The sequence below is a fragment of the Syngnathus acus genome, chromosome 4, assembly GCF_901709675.1.
Source record: "Syngnathus acus chromosome 4, fSynAcu1.2, whole genome shotgun sequence".
Lineage (NCBI taxonomy): Eukaryota > Metazoa > Chordata > Actinopteri > Syngnathiformes > Syngnathidae > Syngnathus > Syngnathus acus.
Window position 1 is genome coordinate 8,382,823 of NC_051090.1, and position 17,387 is coordinate 8,400,209.

At 41.3% G+C, this 17,387-nt stretch overlaps 1 protein-coding gene across 13 annotated transcripts in view; it reads left to right on the top strand.

Annotated features, from left to right (window-relative positions):
- Positions 1 to 17,387, top strand: part of LOC119121239 (ephrin type-B receptor 3-like) — a 49,489-nt gene that overhangs the window by 22,094 nt on the left and 10,008 nt on the right. For 3 of the 13 annotated variants that reach the window (XM_037248620.1, XM_037248608.1, XM_037248613.1), the window contains exons 2-10: positions 3,456 to 3,520; positions 6,658 to 7,330; positions 10,543 to 10,698; positions 11,593 to 11,928; positions 13,684 to 13,820; positions 14,433 to 14,595; positions 14,824 to 14,932; positions 16,336 to 16,388; positions 16,794 to 17,033. In XM_037248620.1, coding sequence (XP_037104515.1) covers positions 3,456 to 3,520; positions 6,658 to 7,330; positions 10,543 to 10,698; positions 11,593 to 11,928; positions 13,684 to 13,820; positions 14,433 to 14,595; positions 14,824 to 14,932; positions 16,336 to 16,388; positions 16,794 to 17,033 — 1,932 coding nt within the window. The remainder of the gene's footprint in view (positions 1 to 3,455; positions 3,521 to 6,657; positions 7,331 to 10,542; positions 10,699 to 11,592; positions 11,929 to 13,683; positions 13,821 to 14,432; positions 14,596 to 14,823; positions 14,933 to 16,335; positions 16,389 to 16,793; positions 17,034 to 17,387) is intronic. The other 10 variants (XM_037248615.1, XM_037248619.1, XM_037248621.1 and 7 more) reach the window with 7 other exon arrangements.

Sequence of the window (17,387 nt, forward strand, 5' to 3'; positions counted from 1 at the left end):
ATTTTTTACTCGTATTACAACTTACTAAATAAAGATGAGCCGTAGTGTTGTGCCCCAGGAAAACAGAGGGGCATCGGTAGAAATTTTAGAGGATCACATTTATTTATCACTTTGTTGGATCACATTTGTTGTTTATGTGCTTGTTAGTCCGCATACTACTTCCTGGTTCATGGAGGACGACAAGCAGATAACCAGTTCTATTCTGATTTTGAAAGTGGAATGTTCCATTGATGCCTTCGTAACTCGACCAATTTGCTGTATCTGCAGATTTAACCATAGACGTTCAAGACAGCTTCCTCACCTGTCCTCTGTAACATTCCCTTCCCTCAATTATAGTCTTTCTATTGTTTATTTATTTAGTGTCTTGTTTTAACAAAGAAATGTTTTAAGAAGCTTTGTAAATCCGAGTGCTGTGTGTTGAGTCTGTATGTGATTGAGTGTGTGTGGATATGACCATAGGGATGAATGCTTCACTGCCCTCACCTGTTATTAGCCCAGCCCTGTCATTACAGGATTAAAGAGATGGTAAAGGGGTACCTTACCTTTGTGTGTGCGTGCGTGCATGTATATACCACTGTTCTGATCTTTCCAATTTGTAGTCCTACATTTTTTCCCTTGCACAATCGCACCATGCAGCAAAGACAAATGTCACCACCATGTTTGTTCCGCTAATCTCAGGTGCATTTGACCTCAATCATTCATAATGCTTAACTAAAGCATTCCCCAGATTACTCAAACATAGGCGTGCTAATTGAATAGGTTCTGTGAGCGGTAGGAGTTTGAAAAACATTTTCATTTATCATGCAAGCACACATTGACGAAGGGAGAAACTTTGAGAAGGGGTCATGTCAGAGAAAGTAAACAACAGGTGGTCTAGGATACCCCATTTGTGTGTTTTATAGTTTTGCATGATTATTCACATGATTTACTTTGTTTGCGTTTCCATGTCCTCTTAGCTACAATCACCCCACGTCTCAGTTTACAGATCCCAGATTTGGAGCCGGTTTAGTGAAATGATGGTAATTTCGGCAAGCCAGAAGGTAAAGCGTACCATTTTCTGTGTACTGATGGTCTCATATTGACTTTGGGCTTCCCCCTCCCCTCAACCTGTCCTTCTGGTTCTTTGGACACACTGATAGCATGGTTTTAAAACATTTCCAACAACTTAAACAACTCCTCTGTAACAGTGCAGGTGGCTTTGGTTTTGATACAAAGTCATGAATATTTACTAATAGTCTACACAGGAGCTTTTTTTTGTTTGATTTATCATTCAAACCAAAATAGAAAGAAGATTATATACACTGACATGTGGGGAGTGGCCAGGTTAGAGAGTGGTCAGCCAGGGTTTGGTTTTGCCCCATTGACTCAGAATTAGTGCTCCACTTTGGGCACAATACAGGGCTTTGCACCAAACACACATACACACTCCCGGTTGCATGCAAGCTCAGGCCTGGTGAGCTTCAACAATGCAGATGCATCAGGAAAGATGGTGGGGATGGTGTATGCGTACTCCCGAATGATCCAAACCACAAAGTCAAATTGCACAGGTGTATACTTTGAATAACCCCCTTTCATTTCCCCACCACTCATTCTTGCTCCCTCGTTGTTACCTCTTTTTTGTACCATACTGTTCTGCTGTGTGTGTAATTCTCAGCAAGGTCAGCTATAATGATAAGCCTGGCAAGACGTACATAATAGTAATAATAAAACACAACAGTCAGCGGAGGTGTATCATTTCCGCCACTCAGCTTACTTACGACCTGCATAGCGATGAGTAACATGCCTCAAATCACCCATTGTCATGTTAGGAGTCATGGGAAATTCTGCAGATAATATCCATTGACACTGTGAGATGAAAACACAAATTTGCGCTTGTTTGGGACAAATGCTGCCATGATACAAAGGGAGAGCATCAACAAAAGCAAACTGCTTTTGTGATTTCTTTTTTTTTTTTTCTCTAAAGCATTTTCAGCATCAGCACAGAGGCACAGAATGGTTGACAAAGCAAGCGGGCTTTGACTTTGTACAGCTGCGCGTACATTCTATTCACTTCAGCTCCTGGTGCCCCGCCCATAGAGACAGTTGTCAGTAGCTTCACAGTTCCAGGACATTAGGCCCGAGAGGGGCAAACTAAAGCGACACACACAATCAGATTTTATGTTACTTTTTGTCATAAACCTTGTTAACTCTTGCACTCCACAGTCTAACAGCCACACATCCATATCTGTAACATTAACCCGAGGCACATGGGGGCTGTAATTCACAAGGAATTCTCAGCTGCACACACATGCTAAATTTACAGTCGTAATTCACAAGAAACTATGACTTGAATGACGTTTGTCACTTTCCTTGCTCTTCAATGCTGCAACGGGCCTTGAAGTAATTGGAAGGTCTGTTGACGGCCACTGAACATGACTTGACATGCTGTTGCACTTACCGGTTTGTTTATACAAGGAAATACATTATTAAAGGCTTGATCACTTAATCAATCTTTGATCGGCATCTTTATCTAGATTTGTATTTAATAGGTGACCACTGATTGCTTATGCCCATATCGTGTAATTTGTTGGACACCAGTGTCACACTAAAAAGATACAAAATGAGAGAAAGATAAAGGATTGGTTATACTGCTATCAGTGACCAAAAGTAGCACGAGCCCAAAAATCCATCACCGCCATTTCATCATTTTATCCTATCCTGTAGCACAGCACAGTGATAGAAATAATAACAGTAGCTTCATGCCGTGCCTTGAGCACCAGGTAATAAAAGATTCCAAATTTATTTTCCTTCTTCCCTGCTAGCACAAGGCTGGCAGCATGGAAGCAGAAAAAGCAGAAGAAGCATGAAATCGGTAAATGGAGGTTGAGAGTCGAAAAGAGGCTTTTCAGCAGTGTGCATTGCCTCGCCATATTGTGCTTGAGAACCGTTGTGTTTATTTGCTAGTCAAGATGTCGTTTTGTCAGCGAAACCAATTGAAGCGTGTTGACTTTTGTTGCAGTCTAGAGCGGCTCCTTTGTGTCCCCCAACTTTATCACCCCTTATACAAGCCTTCTGTCGGCTTATATATCATGTCAACTTTTACGACCGGTTACTGTAAGTGTGTTTGTGTGACAGTGCCTTGTGAAAAGCAGAACCTTTCTCTACTTGGTGCTAACCACAGTTGTGTTTTTGTCCCACTCCTTTTGGTCTAATTAAGGCTAATTAGTTTAACAAGGAGGTGCAATAACATGGGCCACATTCCCCCACTGATCTACCACTGAGATCTCTTCTGCTCACAAACACATACAGTGCTTCATTGTCTCGACCCTTTGTGTCATTAAAATATTAGCGTTGCCTCTAACAGTTTATAACGGACACCTTTCTGTTTTATGACGATGGTTGTAAATCGAGTGAAATTTCGATTGATCTTAACCGTCGTCGTTTCTTTGATCTGGATATTCTGCTTTCATTTCCAGAGACACTGATGGACACCAAGTGGGCCACTACAGAATTAGCCTGGACTTCGCACCCTGAGACTGGGGTGAGTTTATTGCGCAGTCTGTTTGATGTGTACAAAGATTTATACATGTAACACAGATCGAGTCTTCTCAGTGGATTGGTCACCAGTCTGTTATAGGGGCAGTGTGAGCACTTACAAATTGATTCAGCTTTGTCAAGAACCACATAACTAAACTGTAATATGCACTACAAAAGTGTTATGTGGACTAATCACAGCAAAAGGACACTGTAAAATGTGAGGTTTATTTGAAAGGAACTGAAATAAAGATTGCTTTAACTGCCATGCAAGCCAACATACAGTAACTCAACCTATGCATATTTGTAGGAGATCAGGTTTTTGACTGTGTCTAATGGATAATTGATCCACTTTCGGATGGGTTTACAAATTCGTCAAACCAGTGTAGCTCACCTGTCAGATAGATGGATCATTTGATCAGTCATTTTAACCAATTTAGTGACTTTGAGGTATGAATATGTATTATGCAACAGATGTTTAGCTCAACATGCGTCAATATACTTAAACTATATAAATCTGTTCTTCGCTCAAGTTTAAACTGTCTTGGTATTGAACCATTGTACGCACTGGAATCTGCCAGTACCAGTGACAGTTTAATTTTGTTTTTCCATGTGATTTCCACAATGGGTTAAGGAGCTAAGGAAAATGCGTCAAGATACTTAAAATATAAAAGTCTGTTATTCTCTCAAGTTTAAACTGTCTTGGTATTGAACCATTGTACGCACTGGAATCTGCCACCCACAAAGTACCAATGACGGTTTCATTTTGTTTTCCCATGTGATTTCCACAATGGCTTAAGGAGAAGGCCAAAACAGAGTCTTGACCTCTTCTCAACCATACTTCAAAGTCTACCAACACTCCTCCCAATGCCTTTGTGTGGCCCTCTCACTGTGGCCTCTGTGCTCTGAAAGGCGAGGGCCCCCATTTTTATATTTTGTTTACACCCCAACACACTGACAGGGAAAGTCGACCCCAGCTGTTCCAAGTCATCCACCCTTCCCTTTTCTTTTACAATAAGTAACTCGCCCTTAATGAAGCCAAATTACTCAAACTGCAACAATAAAATGGCCGGCCCCCTTACTATAGCCTTTGCCTCTTCACAGCCGTCCATCTTCTGCTCACTCACTCTGACTCCCCTCCCCATCAATGGCAGCAAAGAGACAGCATACAAATTCAAAAACACCTCCCTGAGCAACAGATGCTCCTTTTAAAATGATGGACAGACTTTAGAGACTCTAGATTTTCAAAAACATAAAATGTTAGTTATTTGTTTATCAAATGTGCATGTTGCTCTTATTGATATGTGATTATTTACATTTGCTACTTTTTAATTATATCATTATGTTCTTGAAGTGTCAGTACAGTGGCTGGGTTGACAGTGAAATACTGAGACCAGGAAGCAAGATAGAGAAAGGTTGAGTCCGGAACTCTAAAAGAAAATCCTCAAAATAGACTCACTCACATAATACAGTACACTATCCCGAGAGGCTCTCCTGGCTTGTCTGAGTCACAATGTCTCTGTCTTGTTTGATGGTGTTGCACAAAACAACAACAAAAAGGCTACTACTCTAAATTCCTCCTGCCCACTTCCAGCATTACAGATCCAAGACATATATAAGATTTAGTTGTTAGGAAATGTTCTATATAAATAAAGCAGTATAAATGTAAATAAATGAGTAAGTAAGTAAGTAAGTAAGTAAGTAAGTAAGTAAGTAAGTAAGTAAGTAAATAAATAGTAATACCATCTTGCATGCATGAAAATATATTTGGTATTAAAAAATGCTTTAAATGCATATATCTGGGATTTTTTTTTACAGCAATATTAGGATAGTACAAATAACAGTTGCAATAATGTTGCAATAATAATATTTTCCTTTTTGTAAACACATTGAATACAGTATTTTGCACTTCAGTCTCCATTGGCGCTTCCTGCTTTTAGTCATCCGATTGACCTGTCAGGTGTTTATGGTGTCATTCTTCTGCCATACTTGCTTCTTGCCAGACCATAGTATTAATAATACCAGGGCCGAGCTATGTCCATCTCGTCCCCCTCCTTCACAGCCACTCAGGCCTTAGATGAATAGTCCCTTCCCACACGCATCCATATTTTACCCTTAATTAACATGCTCAGCACTTAAAAGGAAACAACTGGTGTGTGGTTGTGTCATAGTTCTAAATGTTCTTACGTAAACCTCATTGCTAAGTGCTTTTCATTTAGCTGCAGATCTTACTTTATTTATTCTTACCAGGCACAAAAAAATCCTTCTGTAAACAGAAGGTCAATGATGCTTTAGATAATGTATAATGAGAGCAACATTTTTCATCTATAAGGATTAACTACTAAATCATAATATGAGCACGTAAAACATTTGTCATGGTTTAAATGCACACTGCAAACAAACGATGGCTAAGCTTACTAAATGAACACACACTGTTGAAAACAGAGCAGGTCCCCCAGCACATACACCCACCCAGACACACTCTACTCACGGGAATCGCTGTTTGAAGTGAGACCATTTAATTGTGGTGTCCTCATTCCGCGACTGAAAATTGCATTAGATTACAGTGTCTCACACAAAGCTTTTTATAGCCTGGTTTGTGTTCACTCGTTTAATGAAGCTGGTAATCAAAGTTTAGGAAATTTGAATCCAGTTTTGTCCTTAGTAATGCATCCTTTGGGTACTGCAGTAGCATCGAAAGATGGAGAGAAACGAAGAAGAAGAAAAAACAGAAAAGCATGAAGGTTAAGCAGTTGTTGGAGAATTTCAAAATATTTTCACTTCAGTTCAAGTGTAATTGGTTATGAAGCAATGTGTGTGTTCCCTCCAAACAGGTAATGTGATTATTATGGGTTAAGAAGGTGTCAGGCTGCTCTAATTGTGATAAATCTGCAGTTCTCGTTTTTTTTTTTTTTATTATGCTCACTATAGGACACACTCACTCACGGACCATTTCATTAGATACACTTGCACATCCAATCCAAGAAAGATAGTAATGTGGTTTTGATTGGCAATGAAAGTAAGACTTTGACAATATTTCTTTTTTAGAGTTTTGTAGAACTCCCTTGCTTCGGTGTTTCAAATAGATAACCTCTTTCCATTTGCAACATTTTCGTCTAACCTGTTTTGTTTTTTTCTTTCTAGTGGGAAGAAGTGAGTGGCTATGATGATGCCATGAATCCCATCCGGACTTATCAAGTATGTAACGTAAGAGAGCTCAACCAGAATAACTGGCTACGCAGTGACTTTATCCCGAGGAAGGATGTGCTGCGCGTATATGTGGAGATGAAATTCACAGTGCGTGACTGCAACAGCATCCCAAACATCCCAGGCTCCTGCAAAGAGACCTTCAACCTCTTCTACTATGAGTCCGACTCAGACTCAGCCACAGCAACCAGTCCCTTCTGGATGGAAAACCCATATGTGAAAGTGGACACCATTGCCCCGGATACAAGCTTTTCCAAGCTCGATTCCGGACTGGTTAACACTAAAGTCAGAAGTTTTGGGCCACTGTCCAAAGCCGGGTTCTACTTGGCCTTCCAGGACCTTGGGGCTTGCATGTCACTCATCTCAGTGAGGGTGTTTTATAAGAAGTGCTCCACCACGATTGCAAACTTTGCAGTTTTTCCAGAAACAGCAACTGGAGCCGAGGCAACGTCTCTGGTGATTGCACCTGGAACTTGTGTCCCCAATGCCTTGGAGGTGTCTGTGCCTCTAAAGCTGTACTGCAATGGAGATGGGGAATGGATGGTTCCTGTGGGTGCCTGCACCTGCTCGGCTGGCTTTGAACCAGCCATGACGGATACACAGTGCCAAGGTGAGTTTTACATGTGACATTTAGAAAAACATAATGCCACAACTTGCCAACTTGAACCGACTGACCCATGAATCGTCGACGAAACACCAAAATTAGTCATTAGGAAAACTGACTAAATAAAAACGTCTTTCCTGTCTCCTAATGCGCGACACTGTTTGGTATGAAAACTCCAAATAAAAAATACTGGTCACAAAGAACTGACCATTCTGAGGAATGATGCAACATTAAACCAATGTCTGCAAGATAGAACAATACATTTTACATGACACCATCAGCAAGCGTTTGCCCTTCTGACCTTGGTTTAAGCCAGTACACCTGGCTGCTAAATAAATGGAAATGCAGCAGAGGCTGCCTATTTATGAAAGCAGGGAGGTCCCTGATGATAGTTTCAAGGCTGATGGAGAACATAGCGAGTTCACAGAGGTTGAGAGCAAGGTGAATTTAGCCGAGCAAGGTCTCAGCTGAAATGGAGTGCAGGTGACAGCAGGAGAGGGTAGGATAAATGGAAAGTGTGTGTTGAGGGGCATGGGGGCGTAAAATTAGGCTCAGGTTGTGTAGGACAAATAGAGACAGCAGGATGAGATAAGGGGGGGAGCTGGCAAAGTTATTGATGAGGAGAGGTGATGGAGACTTGCCTGTGTATGCACACTTTGTGCATTTTCAGCACATCAGCCTCGCTGTTAGGGTTCAGAAGATGCCTTTTTGCAGAGACACAAGTGAACAAGCATTTTTCTTGCTTTACATTGAACAATCACTACAGTCAGCACATAAGGGACACTGACACAATCTAATGGAATCCAATAGGGCTGTATTATAAATGATAAATTTTGAAGTTTTTATAGACACGGTGAGAGAGGTATACCTTTAAAAATATGTTTGGTCCTCTGTTGGGAGTTCAAAACTTATAGGGCTTCTTGCATCTGAAGACAAAACTTTAACGATTTGGTCTAAATCAGTGGTTCTTAACCTGGGTTCGATTGAACCCTAGGGGTTCGGTGAGTCGGTCTCAGGGGTTCGACAGAGCCTCCACTGAGGAGGTCCAAACAAACCTGATTTCTTGTGTAAATTCTGATTTGCCAGTATGTAATTTGTTGTGAGTTCATGCATTGTGTTGGTTCTATTCTTTGAACAAGGTGATGTTCATGCAAGGCTCATTTTGTGCACCAGTAAAAAACATCTATGAAAAAATATTTTCGGTGAATGCGCATATGAAACTGGTGGGGTTCGGTACTTCCAACAAGGTTAAGAACCACTGGTCTAATTAATAGTTCACCAATTCAAGCAGGGCTTTCAAGTGAATTAGACATTAAAACTCCAAACCTTGCACTTGTGAACTAGCTCTTTATCAGGTATCGTTTACCGAAAAAAGTGACCGGTCATTGCTATTACGTTGCACTGTAAACCAATTTATTCCTGTTAGCATATGGTCAAGGCCCTGATGACAAGGACTCAAGCATCACTGGTCCAGTCATTTTTGTGTACTCGATTTTTATTTTACCTTATAATACTCTCTTCCCGTTCTCATCTAAAGGACAGTAGCTCTCTTAGCTTCCCAATTTTTCTTCAGCGCACTTTGTACTACCCCCACCCCTCCGACACCTCATTCCATTCTAATCTGAAGGCCATTTCTCTCATTAATACACCATCCGATTTACAGTAAGGACACGCGTGCATCGCTATTAATCGATGAGCCTCGCCTTTCCTTTCCACTCATTTGCTTTGCTATTTCTTTTTCTCTTTGCACCACACTTTCCAATTTCCCCATTCATTTTAATCAGCTTCTTAAACTCTATGTTCTGCATGAGAGGATAAGACACAGGAGAGTGAGGAAGAGAGGGGGGGGGGGGCGCTTGCAGGATTAACATTTTCACTGCCTCCACATCTTCTCCCTCTCCCTCCCTTTTTTCTACCCTCTTGTCTCTTTCTTTCTCATTCTTTAGTCGTTTCCTTAGGGGAAAATGGATAAAAGGCAGAGTATGACCTCTTTACTCGCAAGAAATGATTGATCAGCACTTTAGAACACGGGGAAAAAAAAGCTTAATTTAATGGGGAAGCTTCCTCAACCTCTTTGATTTGGCTAACATGTTGAAAATCCTGCACTTCTAACTCTCTTGAGTTGGGAAATTGCTTATGATTTTCTTTGTATTGGGTTGAACTGAAATGAACCTCAATGGGCTCAGCTAACCTATGGCTATGCAAGAAGCCGCCTGCTCTATGTCAAGGTTATTTTTATGTGTTTATCTAGCGCTACTTCCTTTTAACCAGTGGTGTTGATAACTTTGATTAATGATTGAAGAACAAACACACTCAGTGCTAATGTATACGACACAGCCAACTGGCGGCCATGTGCTAATATTGAATTTGGGTGAAAAGGAACGCTGCAGCAGGAGCAATAAGTGGTCCGCTGCTGCGACCTCCAACCTTTTAACAGGAAGACTAAACCAAAATAAATCAAAGTCAGAAGCCGTGGTGAGAGAGAAAAAAATGCAGCTGGATTCATGAGCAACAATGAGTTGCATTCTTTTTTTTGCTATTTTATATATTATTTTGAAGTCACACATATCTTAATGAGACATTTCCTCAAAGATACATAGCTTTGAAATCCCACTTCCAGTTTATCTGATTGTTTGTAATACACAGTCTAGTTTGTTTTAAAATTATGTTTAAACAATTATGCAAAACAAAAATCAATCACCAAAGCTTCACCTGTACAATTTTTGGTTCTGTCGGTCATAGTTTCTTCTATATATATATTATTAAAAATGCATGTGAAATTAGTCGATGTTTGGTTCCTCGGATTACGTGATAAGTTTTCTTGGCATACCTTGAAAGACCTGTCCTCTCCCATACATCATTCCTTATCATATGTGGGTTGTTGAGTCTTGAGTCGTGTGAAAGTAGGCTGTAAAAATTATTAACCACAAGCTCAACCGACAACTGTAGATAAGATGCAAGTCATGCAATCTCAGACAATATTTCCAATGTAGGCCACATAGTAAAGCATAGTTATGGAATTAAATTCTCACTAATCCTTTCAAAATGTTGTTTTTGTTCAAGGAAGATAGTGATCCATATTTCCTATTTGGAAAATGGGACATATGTTCGACCAAAAATGATTATGCATAATCCGGCAATATTCAAATTCTTTTCGGGATCAGTAAATCAGGATTAGTCACACTTTTGGTTTCCATCTTTCTTCTTTTCCATGTTAGCTTGCAGTCCCGGCACCTTCAAGTACAAGCAAGGGGAAGGCTTCTGCTTGCCTTGTCCCGCAAACAGCCGTGCCAGTGCTGGAGCGGCAAGCATTTGCTCCTGTCGAAACGGTTACTACCGCTCAGACACAGACACACCAGACTCCCCATGCACAAGTAAGTGACGATTGCTTATAATTTCATATGTAATCTTCTGTCCTTTTCTCCATGTCCCAACAACCGTTCTTTCAAAAGTAAACCTGCTGTGAGAAGTAGTCGAGACAGCTCAATTAATTTTAAACTCAATGGATATAAGGCCTAACCTTCCCTTGTGGATTTTAGGCCATCAGTAAGTGTTATCACCGCTCGGAACAGGAGTTTGTTCCCACCAGGGCACACAGAAGGCAAACACTTCTGCTTGTTTTCCCACTGTGATCTGAAACGTTATCATCCTGGCACAGCTGCCTTCAAAGAGAAGTCTATCTTTCCTCAGTGTTTTTTACAGACTCTAACTGTGGTTTTATTAAATGCAAACATGCACACATACATTCACTGGAGACTTGGGAAGAATCTACATTTGCTAGTGTGAGCTGGTTAATGGGGGTGGTGTGTGGGGATGAGTGCCCCCCAGTACAATGAGAGATAAGGTTTTGGTAATTGGATAAGAATTGCCAATGGATTCTCTCACTCACACGCCATCCCAAATTACACACACACACACAATTGCACGCACGCACACACAGGCAGGCAGGGAGTGGAAGTGAGTATGCAACTGAAAATTGAAAAAAAAATTTCCTCACTGATTGGGTGGAACAGACTCATTAAGAGGAAAAGAAATCTGTTCCAATTAATGTGTGAAAACAATAGCACAACAAAAGGGAACATTTGTGTTGATTGCAGATGTGATTGAATACATTTTAAATTAAAGTGTAATGAAGCAATTTGAAGTTTTATTGTCTCGTACATGACTGTACTGTCAAAAAGACAGATTTGGATGCACCTATTATGCACGGAGATTTAATTCGGACACATTCCCAACCTATTTTCCTCATGCCATCACGTCTTTTGCAGCTGTTCCCTCCGCCCCTCGCAATGTCATCTCCAGTGTGAATGAAACCTCACTTGTACTGGAATGGAGTGAACCACGGGATCTGGGCGGCCGCGATGATACCTTCTACAACGTCATTTGTAAGAAGTGCCTGCCCGAACGGGGAATGTGTTCCCGCTGCGATGACAACGTGGATATCTCGCCACGTCACCTGGGTTTGACCCAGCGTAGAGTGGCGGTGCGCAACCTGCAAGCCCATACCCAGTACAGCTTTGAGATCCAGGCTGTGAATGGAGTTTCCAACAAAAGCCCTTACACACCTCAGTTTTCTGCTGTGAACATCACCACCAATCAAGCCGGTAGGTGCAGCTGTGCACTTGTCAGCCCACTCAATCCATTTATTTATAAAACATGTTTTATATAAAAAACACAAAAAAAGTAAAAGCTGAATAAATTTTTTTATATAAAACTAATATCCTGTTGACAAATAAACACATCTGTAAGTATAACAGATGTCAAGACATGCCACAATTCCATAAGTGGAAAATCTAAAATTGTGGTATTAACAATAAAGATTTATATCATATTAAGTATGATCTACGACTGTAGGCTGAGCTGTATTGGACATGGGCTTTGTTCAAAATATACTTAGTAAAGGACGTTTCTCACACATCCAGCATCTCCTTTGTTCGATCACCACCCCAAGTAGCAATAAGGGGTCTGTTCAATATGTTGAAGCCTCATTATTCTAGCAACCAACTGTTCCTAATTCACTGTTCCACCAGCCTACAGCAACGCCAGTAACTAGGTCAATGTAATCAGTCATTCTTTTGTTTTGTTTGTGCATTTGAAATGCATTTGAAGATTTAGATTATCATATTTTTTGATGATTTCATCAGCTATTATTATTATTAGTATTATTTATTAAAATGGATGAGTTTGGCTTCTTAATGGTGAGAGACAAGTAATGGCTTTTGTTAAGGTTTTCTTTGGCTATATTTGGTTGCTTTGTTAAATTTGGTCTTCCCATTGGCTTAGACAACATAAAGGATTAGTTGTTCCCCCATCCCCCAAGTCATCTTCACTCTGTGGTCTCGTCCTTTCCCTTGGGTCTCTGATCTTCTCTGAGATGCTGTGGGAATGCCTGCTCTTTTTGGCTCATGGACTTCTATAGTCTACTATGATAGAGCCTCCTTGTTTTATGAGGGGTGGTGCCCTACAAGGGCAGAGACCAGTGTCTATTCATGGCCTAGGTCAGTGGAGAGCAGGAGGAGAGGAAAAGAGGGGCAAGAGTGCATCATCTGTGATTAGATTACTACCGGTATAGACCCAAGACCTTCCCCACATGTGCATTCAACGTTAAGAACCAAAATAAATACAAGGGTGGTGATAAGCCGCGAAGGCCAACCTCCATGGCTACTTCTACATCTGCTCCTGCCGGACAGAGCCTAATCCCCCGGCAGAAGTAAGCAGGGGATCTATCCTGGAAGCATTGTCTTTTGAGAAAGAAAGAGGTGTGGTGGAGGTCTGGAATAGGGTGGGTTTGCAGGGGAGGGTGACAGAAAAACAGAAAAAAGCTTTTGGGAGCAAAAGAGGAAGAACAGAAGGATTCCTGGGCCCAGACACAAGCAGGATTTGGAATAGAAAATGCAAGGGGCGGGGGATGAAAGAACAAAAAATGGAGTTTCCATCCTCAGTTTTAACAAGAATGGGGAGCCTGCAGGGCTTGTGTCTTGTTAAGGAAAGTGAGAAAGTTTAAGACAATGGGGTGATAAAACTGCAATGGCAATAAAATGTTAAGACTTACTGACTACCAAAATGTCAAAGAATGGTTTTAAGTATGGAAAAATGGAGAGGTTTTGAGCTCAAGTTATGAAACAAAGGCCTACTATATGTAGGAGAGAGTGAGTCAGGTCTGACCTGAGAAGAGAGGAAGGAGAAACCGAGAGAGAGATCACTTGACTCGAAAAGATAAATAAAGCCTGAAAACTCATGTTGGTGGTTTACGACCGTGTTCCATTAATCCTCAGTTTCTTTGACAATCTGAGAATTGAATCCCCCCCAAATAAATAAAAAAAACTGAACTATTGTGTTTTGTCTTTTATTTTTTCTAGCACCGTCTGCGGTACCCACAGTTCATCTAATGGCAGCCACAGCGAGCACCATGAGCCTGTCCTGGCTCCCTCCAGAAAAACCCAACGGAATCATTTTGGATTATGAGATTAAGTACCATGAGAAGGTAAGAACTAATGTAAATCCTCTAATTCAATCGAATTTTACTGACACTCATGGTCACCTTGTCGTTTGTGCATTTGTAAATGAGGAAAACAATGCCGCTAATGATAAACACATGGTTGCAGCAAAGCAAGTCACCATTTCCAATCTTTGTTTGCGTAATCCTCCTCGAATTAGTCGCCTCTTTCATTCTCTCCCTGCCATAGTATTTACGACATTGCCATTCTGCTTTGGATTTCTGTACACCCCTGATTCTTCTCCCTCTTTGCCTTCCGCATTACCCCTTGTCTTCTCGCCATCCTTCCATTAGAAATTATTTTTCAGGGATGCACAGAACTGTGACTGGAAGTGCCTGAGGGAGTAAACAAAGGCATTGAGTGTATATCTGCTGTTTGTTGTCTTGCCCTCATCCCAATGGATTAGCGAACCAGCCATAACGCGTCTCACTATTTCTGCTTCTTACTGTTTCATTCCCTTTTCACCAGTTAACAAAGTGAAATTGGTCAGCCGTGCTAGGAACAGTAGCTCATCTGTGTGGGATGAGGATTAATGAGACAAGCCAGGGATCTTGTACAGCATTTCTTATGTTGTTTTTCACTGATTTTTATCATTGGCTGTCTCTCTGCAGGATCAGGGTGAAGCCATTGCTCATACAATGACGGCCCAACGGAGCAATGCCCGCATTGAAGGTCTCAAGGCTGGTACGCCTTATGTGGTGCAGGTTCGAGCACGAACAGTGGCTGGGTATGGCCGCTATAGCAGCCCAGCTGACTTCAGTACCAACCTGCAAAGTATGTCACTCTCATAAATATTTTGTTATTCTATGGTATATGGGTTTTATAAGCAAAACCTCCATGATGGTAAAAGTAGTATGGATATACCTCTGGTTATATGGTTTGATGATACTTACACCCATTTTCCATTAAAAAAAGAACCTGCATGGTGTGAGATAAAAGTCTATTCATTCATAAGTGTCAATCAATTGGGATTACAAATTTTCTTTTTGTTTCATCCTCAAGCTGACCCACCAAAACTGTGGCAGGAGCAACTACCCCTCATTGTAGGATCAGCCACTGCAGTATTCGTCTTCATCATTGCTGTTGTGGTCATCGCCATTGTCTGCCTCAGGTATAAAAATGATTAATGTCTTAAAAATGAAAAAAAATGACATGGTGTGTCAAGCAAGGTACAAAGGAAATTCACATTTTCAAAAGTTAGTTCTGTTCAAATAGTGGGACTTTTTGCCGAGTATATTTTTAGTTCAACTTGACAGAACAGAGATTGCTTCAAATGTCAACTTTGTTTACATGTCCTCCCGGCCATCCCAGGACGGCGACAGTCGATTACTTGCAGTGTGCCACCAATAAGGCCACTGAATTCCAGACAGTTGTGAATCTCTGAAGACTAAACATCTTTAGTTATAACATGAATTTACACCCTGGACATGACATGATTGAGCAGCTGTTTGACCTAATCGGCTTGAGCTCCAATTTCAGCACCAAGTGTGCAATTTTCTAACCACAAAGAGCCAAGGTGGGCCCTCGTCTGCCGTTACACTATTTGGAGGATAAAGGCTGTTCCTCTCACCTTTCACAAAATGGAACATCACTTGGGTTTAAACATATTTGTTTGTCCCGACACAACTTATTTGTCAAGCAGACTGCCACATGTACGTGTGAAAGGTTGGCACCGACCACCGACAGGTGCCCACTCGGTTCCCTTCTCAAGCCTGCTCAGGCAGCCGCTGACAAGCGTGGGCATCGGTCACGCAACAATGAATAATAATCTCCCCGGCTCCCTCTCCGCTCACCCCTCTCTGCTCTCCTCTGTTTTCACACCATTTCATTGTGTCTCATGCAGGGTCTCAGTTTAACTACTGCTCTGACTGCCATAAAAGAACACAGCGAAAATAATAACCCAAAAACGCTGGCCTTTGGTATATTCCGGAATCAAATTAGAATTTGAAATAAGATGCAAATCACCACCGGGTATTATTGCCCTGGTTACTGCTTACATAACAAAGGAAGCACGTAGAGATGTCATTTGGAAAATCCTGCCCTCTTGCTACGCCATCGTATTTATCGTCACCATTCAACTTCCAGATGGGGTAAAATGGAAAATAGGCAACATAAGAGAAAGGATCTGCGCCGAAAAATAAAACTGTGGATTGGATTAAAAAGAGAGCAAGAGATAAAGAATCTGAGAAGTAACTAAGGCAAAGCAAATTAAATACTTTGCTAGAATTGTAAGGAAAGAAAATAAATTGTGTCTGTTTTTCTCCAAGCTGTTTGTGGTGAAAGTACAGAGGGTTGAAGTTTCAAGTTTTACTTGCTCATTCAGGCAATGTTGTGGCACCAGCCAGCACTGATGCAATCACATTATCTGATTTTTTTATTCCCAAAGCAGTGTGTGGTCGTGCTGTTCCAGACATCAGTAGTGATCCGTATCTGCACTGTCACCATATTTTCACCTTGTTGTTGCTCATGTGGTTATTTAATTATTATATGCATATGTATTTTGTTTTTCAACAGAAAGCAAAGAAATGGTTCAGAGTCAGAATACACAGAGAAACTACAGCAATACAGTAAGTATCTCTGCCTGCATGTTTTTCCTTTTTACGCCATCAATTGAAAAAAAACATGTTTTACCCCTGAGAAATGACTACAAGCATCTCAAAACACTAAAAAGATGCCCTTTGATGCTTTCAGAGCACCACAAAAACATTGCTATGTGGCTTGTCAAAATAACTGACTCATGGCAGATCATTATATGGTACCCTGCTCTGAGATACAAGCCATGATAGCTGGAGTGGCTGGGATTCCTTTTCTATTAGTGCCATCCTGCCCACACTCTGTGGTTGAAACTTAAGCCCGATTAGCTTTGCTAAGAATTGTACCAAGCAAAATGGACCAGCGCTGCTGGGTGTCATCATGTACAGCTTTTGAATTGAACTTGGCAACATAGATTCACTTTCCCGTTCTTGCCACTGAATCTCCTATAGTCACTCCGGGAATGAAGGTCTACATTGACCCGTTCACCTACGAGGACCCCAACGAAGCCGTGAGGGAGTTTGCCAAAGAGATTGATGTCTCCTGCGTGAAGATCGAGGAGGTCATCGGCGCAGGTAACCCACCAAAGCTCCTGAGCTACAGGGGGAAGACTGCTAGTCACCTCCAGGCCATACCGTTAGAGGACTTCACACCAAGCGGTACTTTCACTCAATTCATCGGTATGCCCTTACCCCTTTCCCCGTCTGACTTGTCGTTTCTTAGAAATTCCTCTCTAGTATCTTAGATTTCTTCAAAATCTGAAATTTTTATTAGATCTCATTTCCGGAGGCACCCCCCACCCCCTCTTGGTCAGATGTAACACCGTTTATGTCAGATGATTGTTTCACTTGTGTTGGTAAAGTTGAACTCAGCTCATGGACTGGTTTCACAAAGTGCTTTCATATACATGGAAAACAGTTTGTTAATATCTATCTAGTCCACAAGTGTCAAAGTCAAGGCCTGGGGGCCAGATACGGCCCACCACATCATCTTAGGTGGCCCGCGAAGACAAATTGTGCATCGATTTCATATGT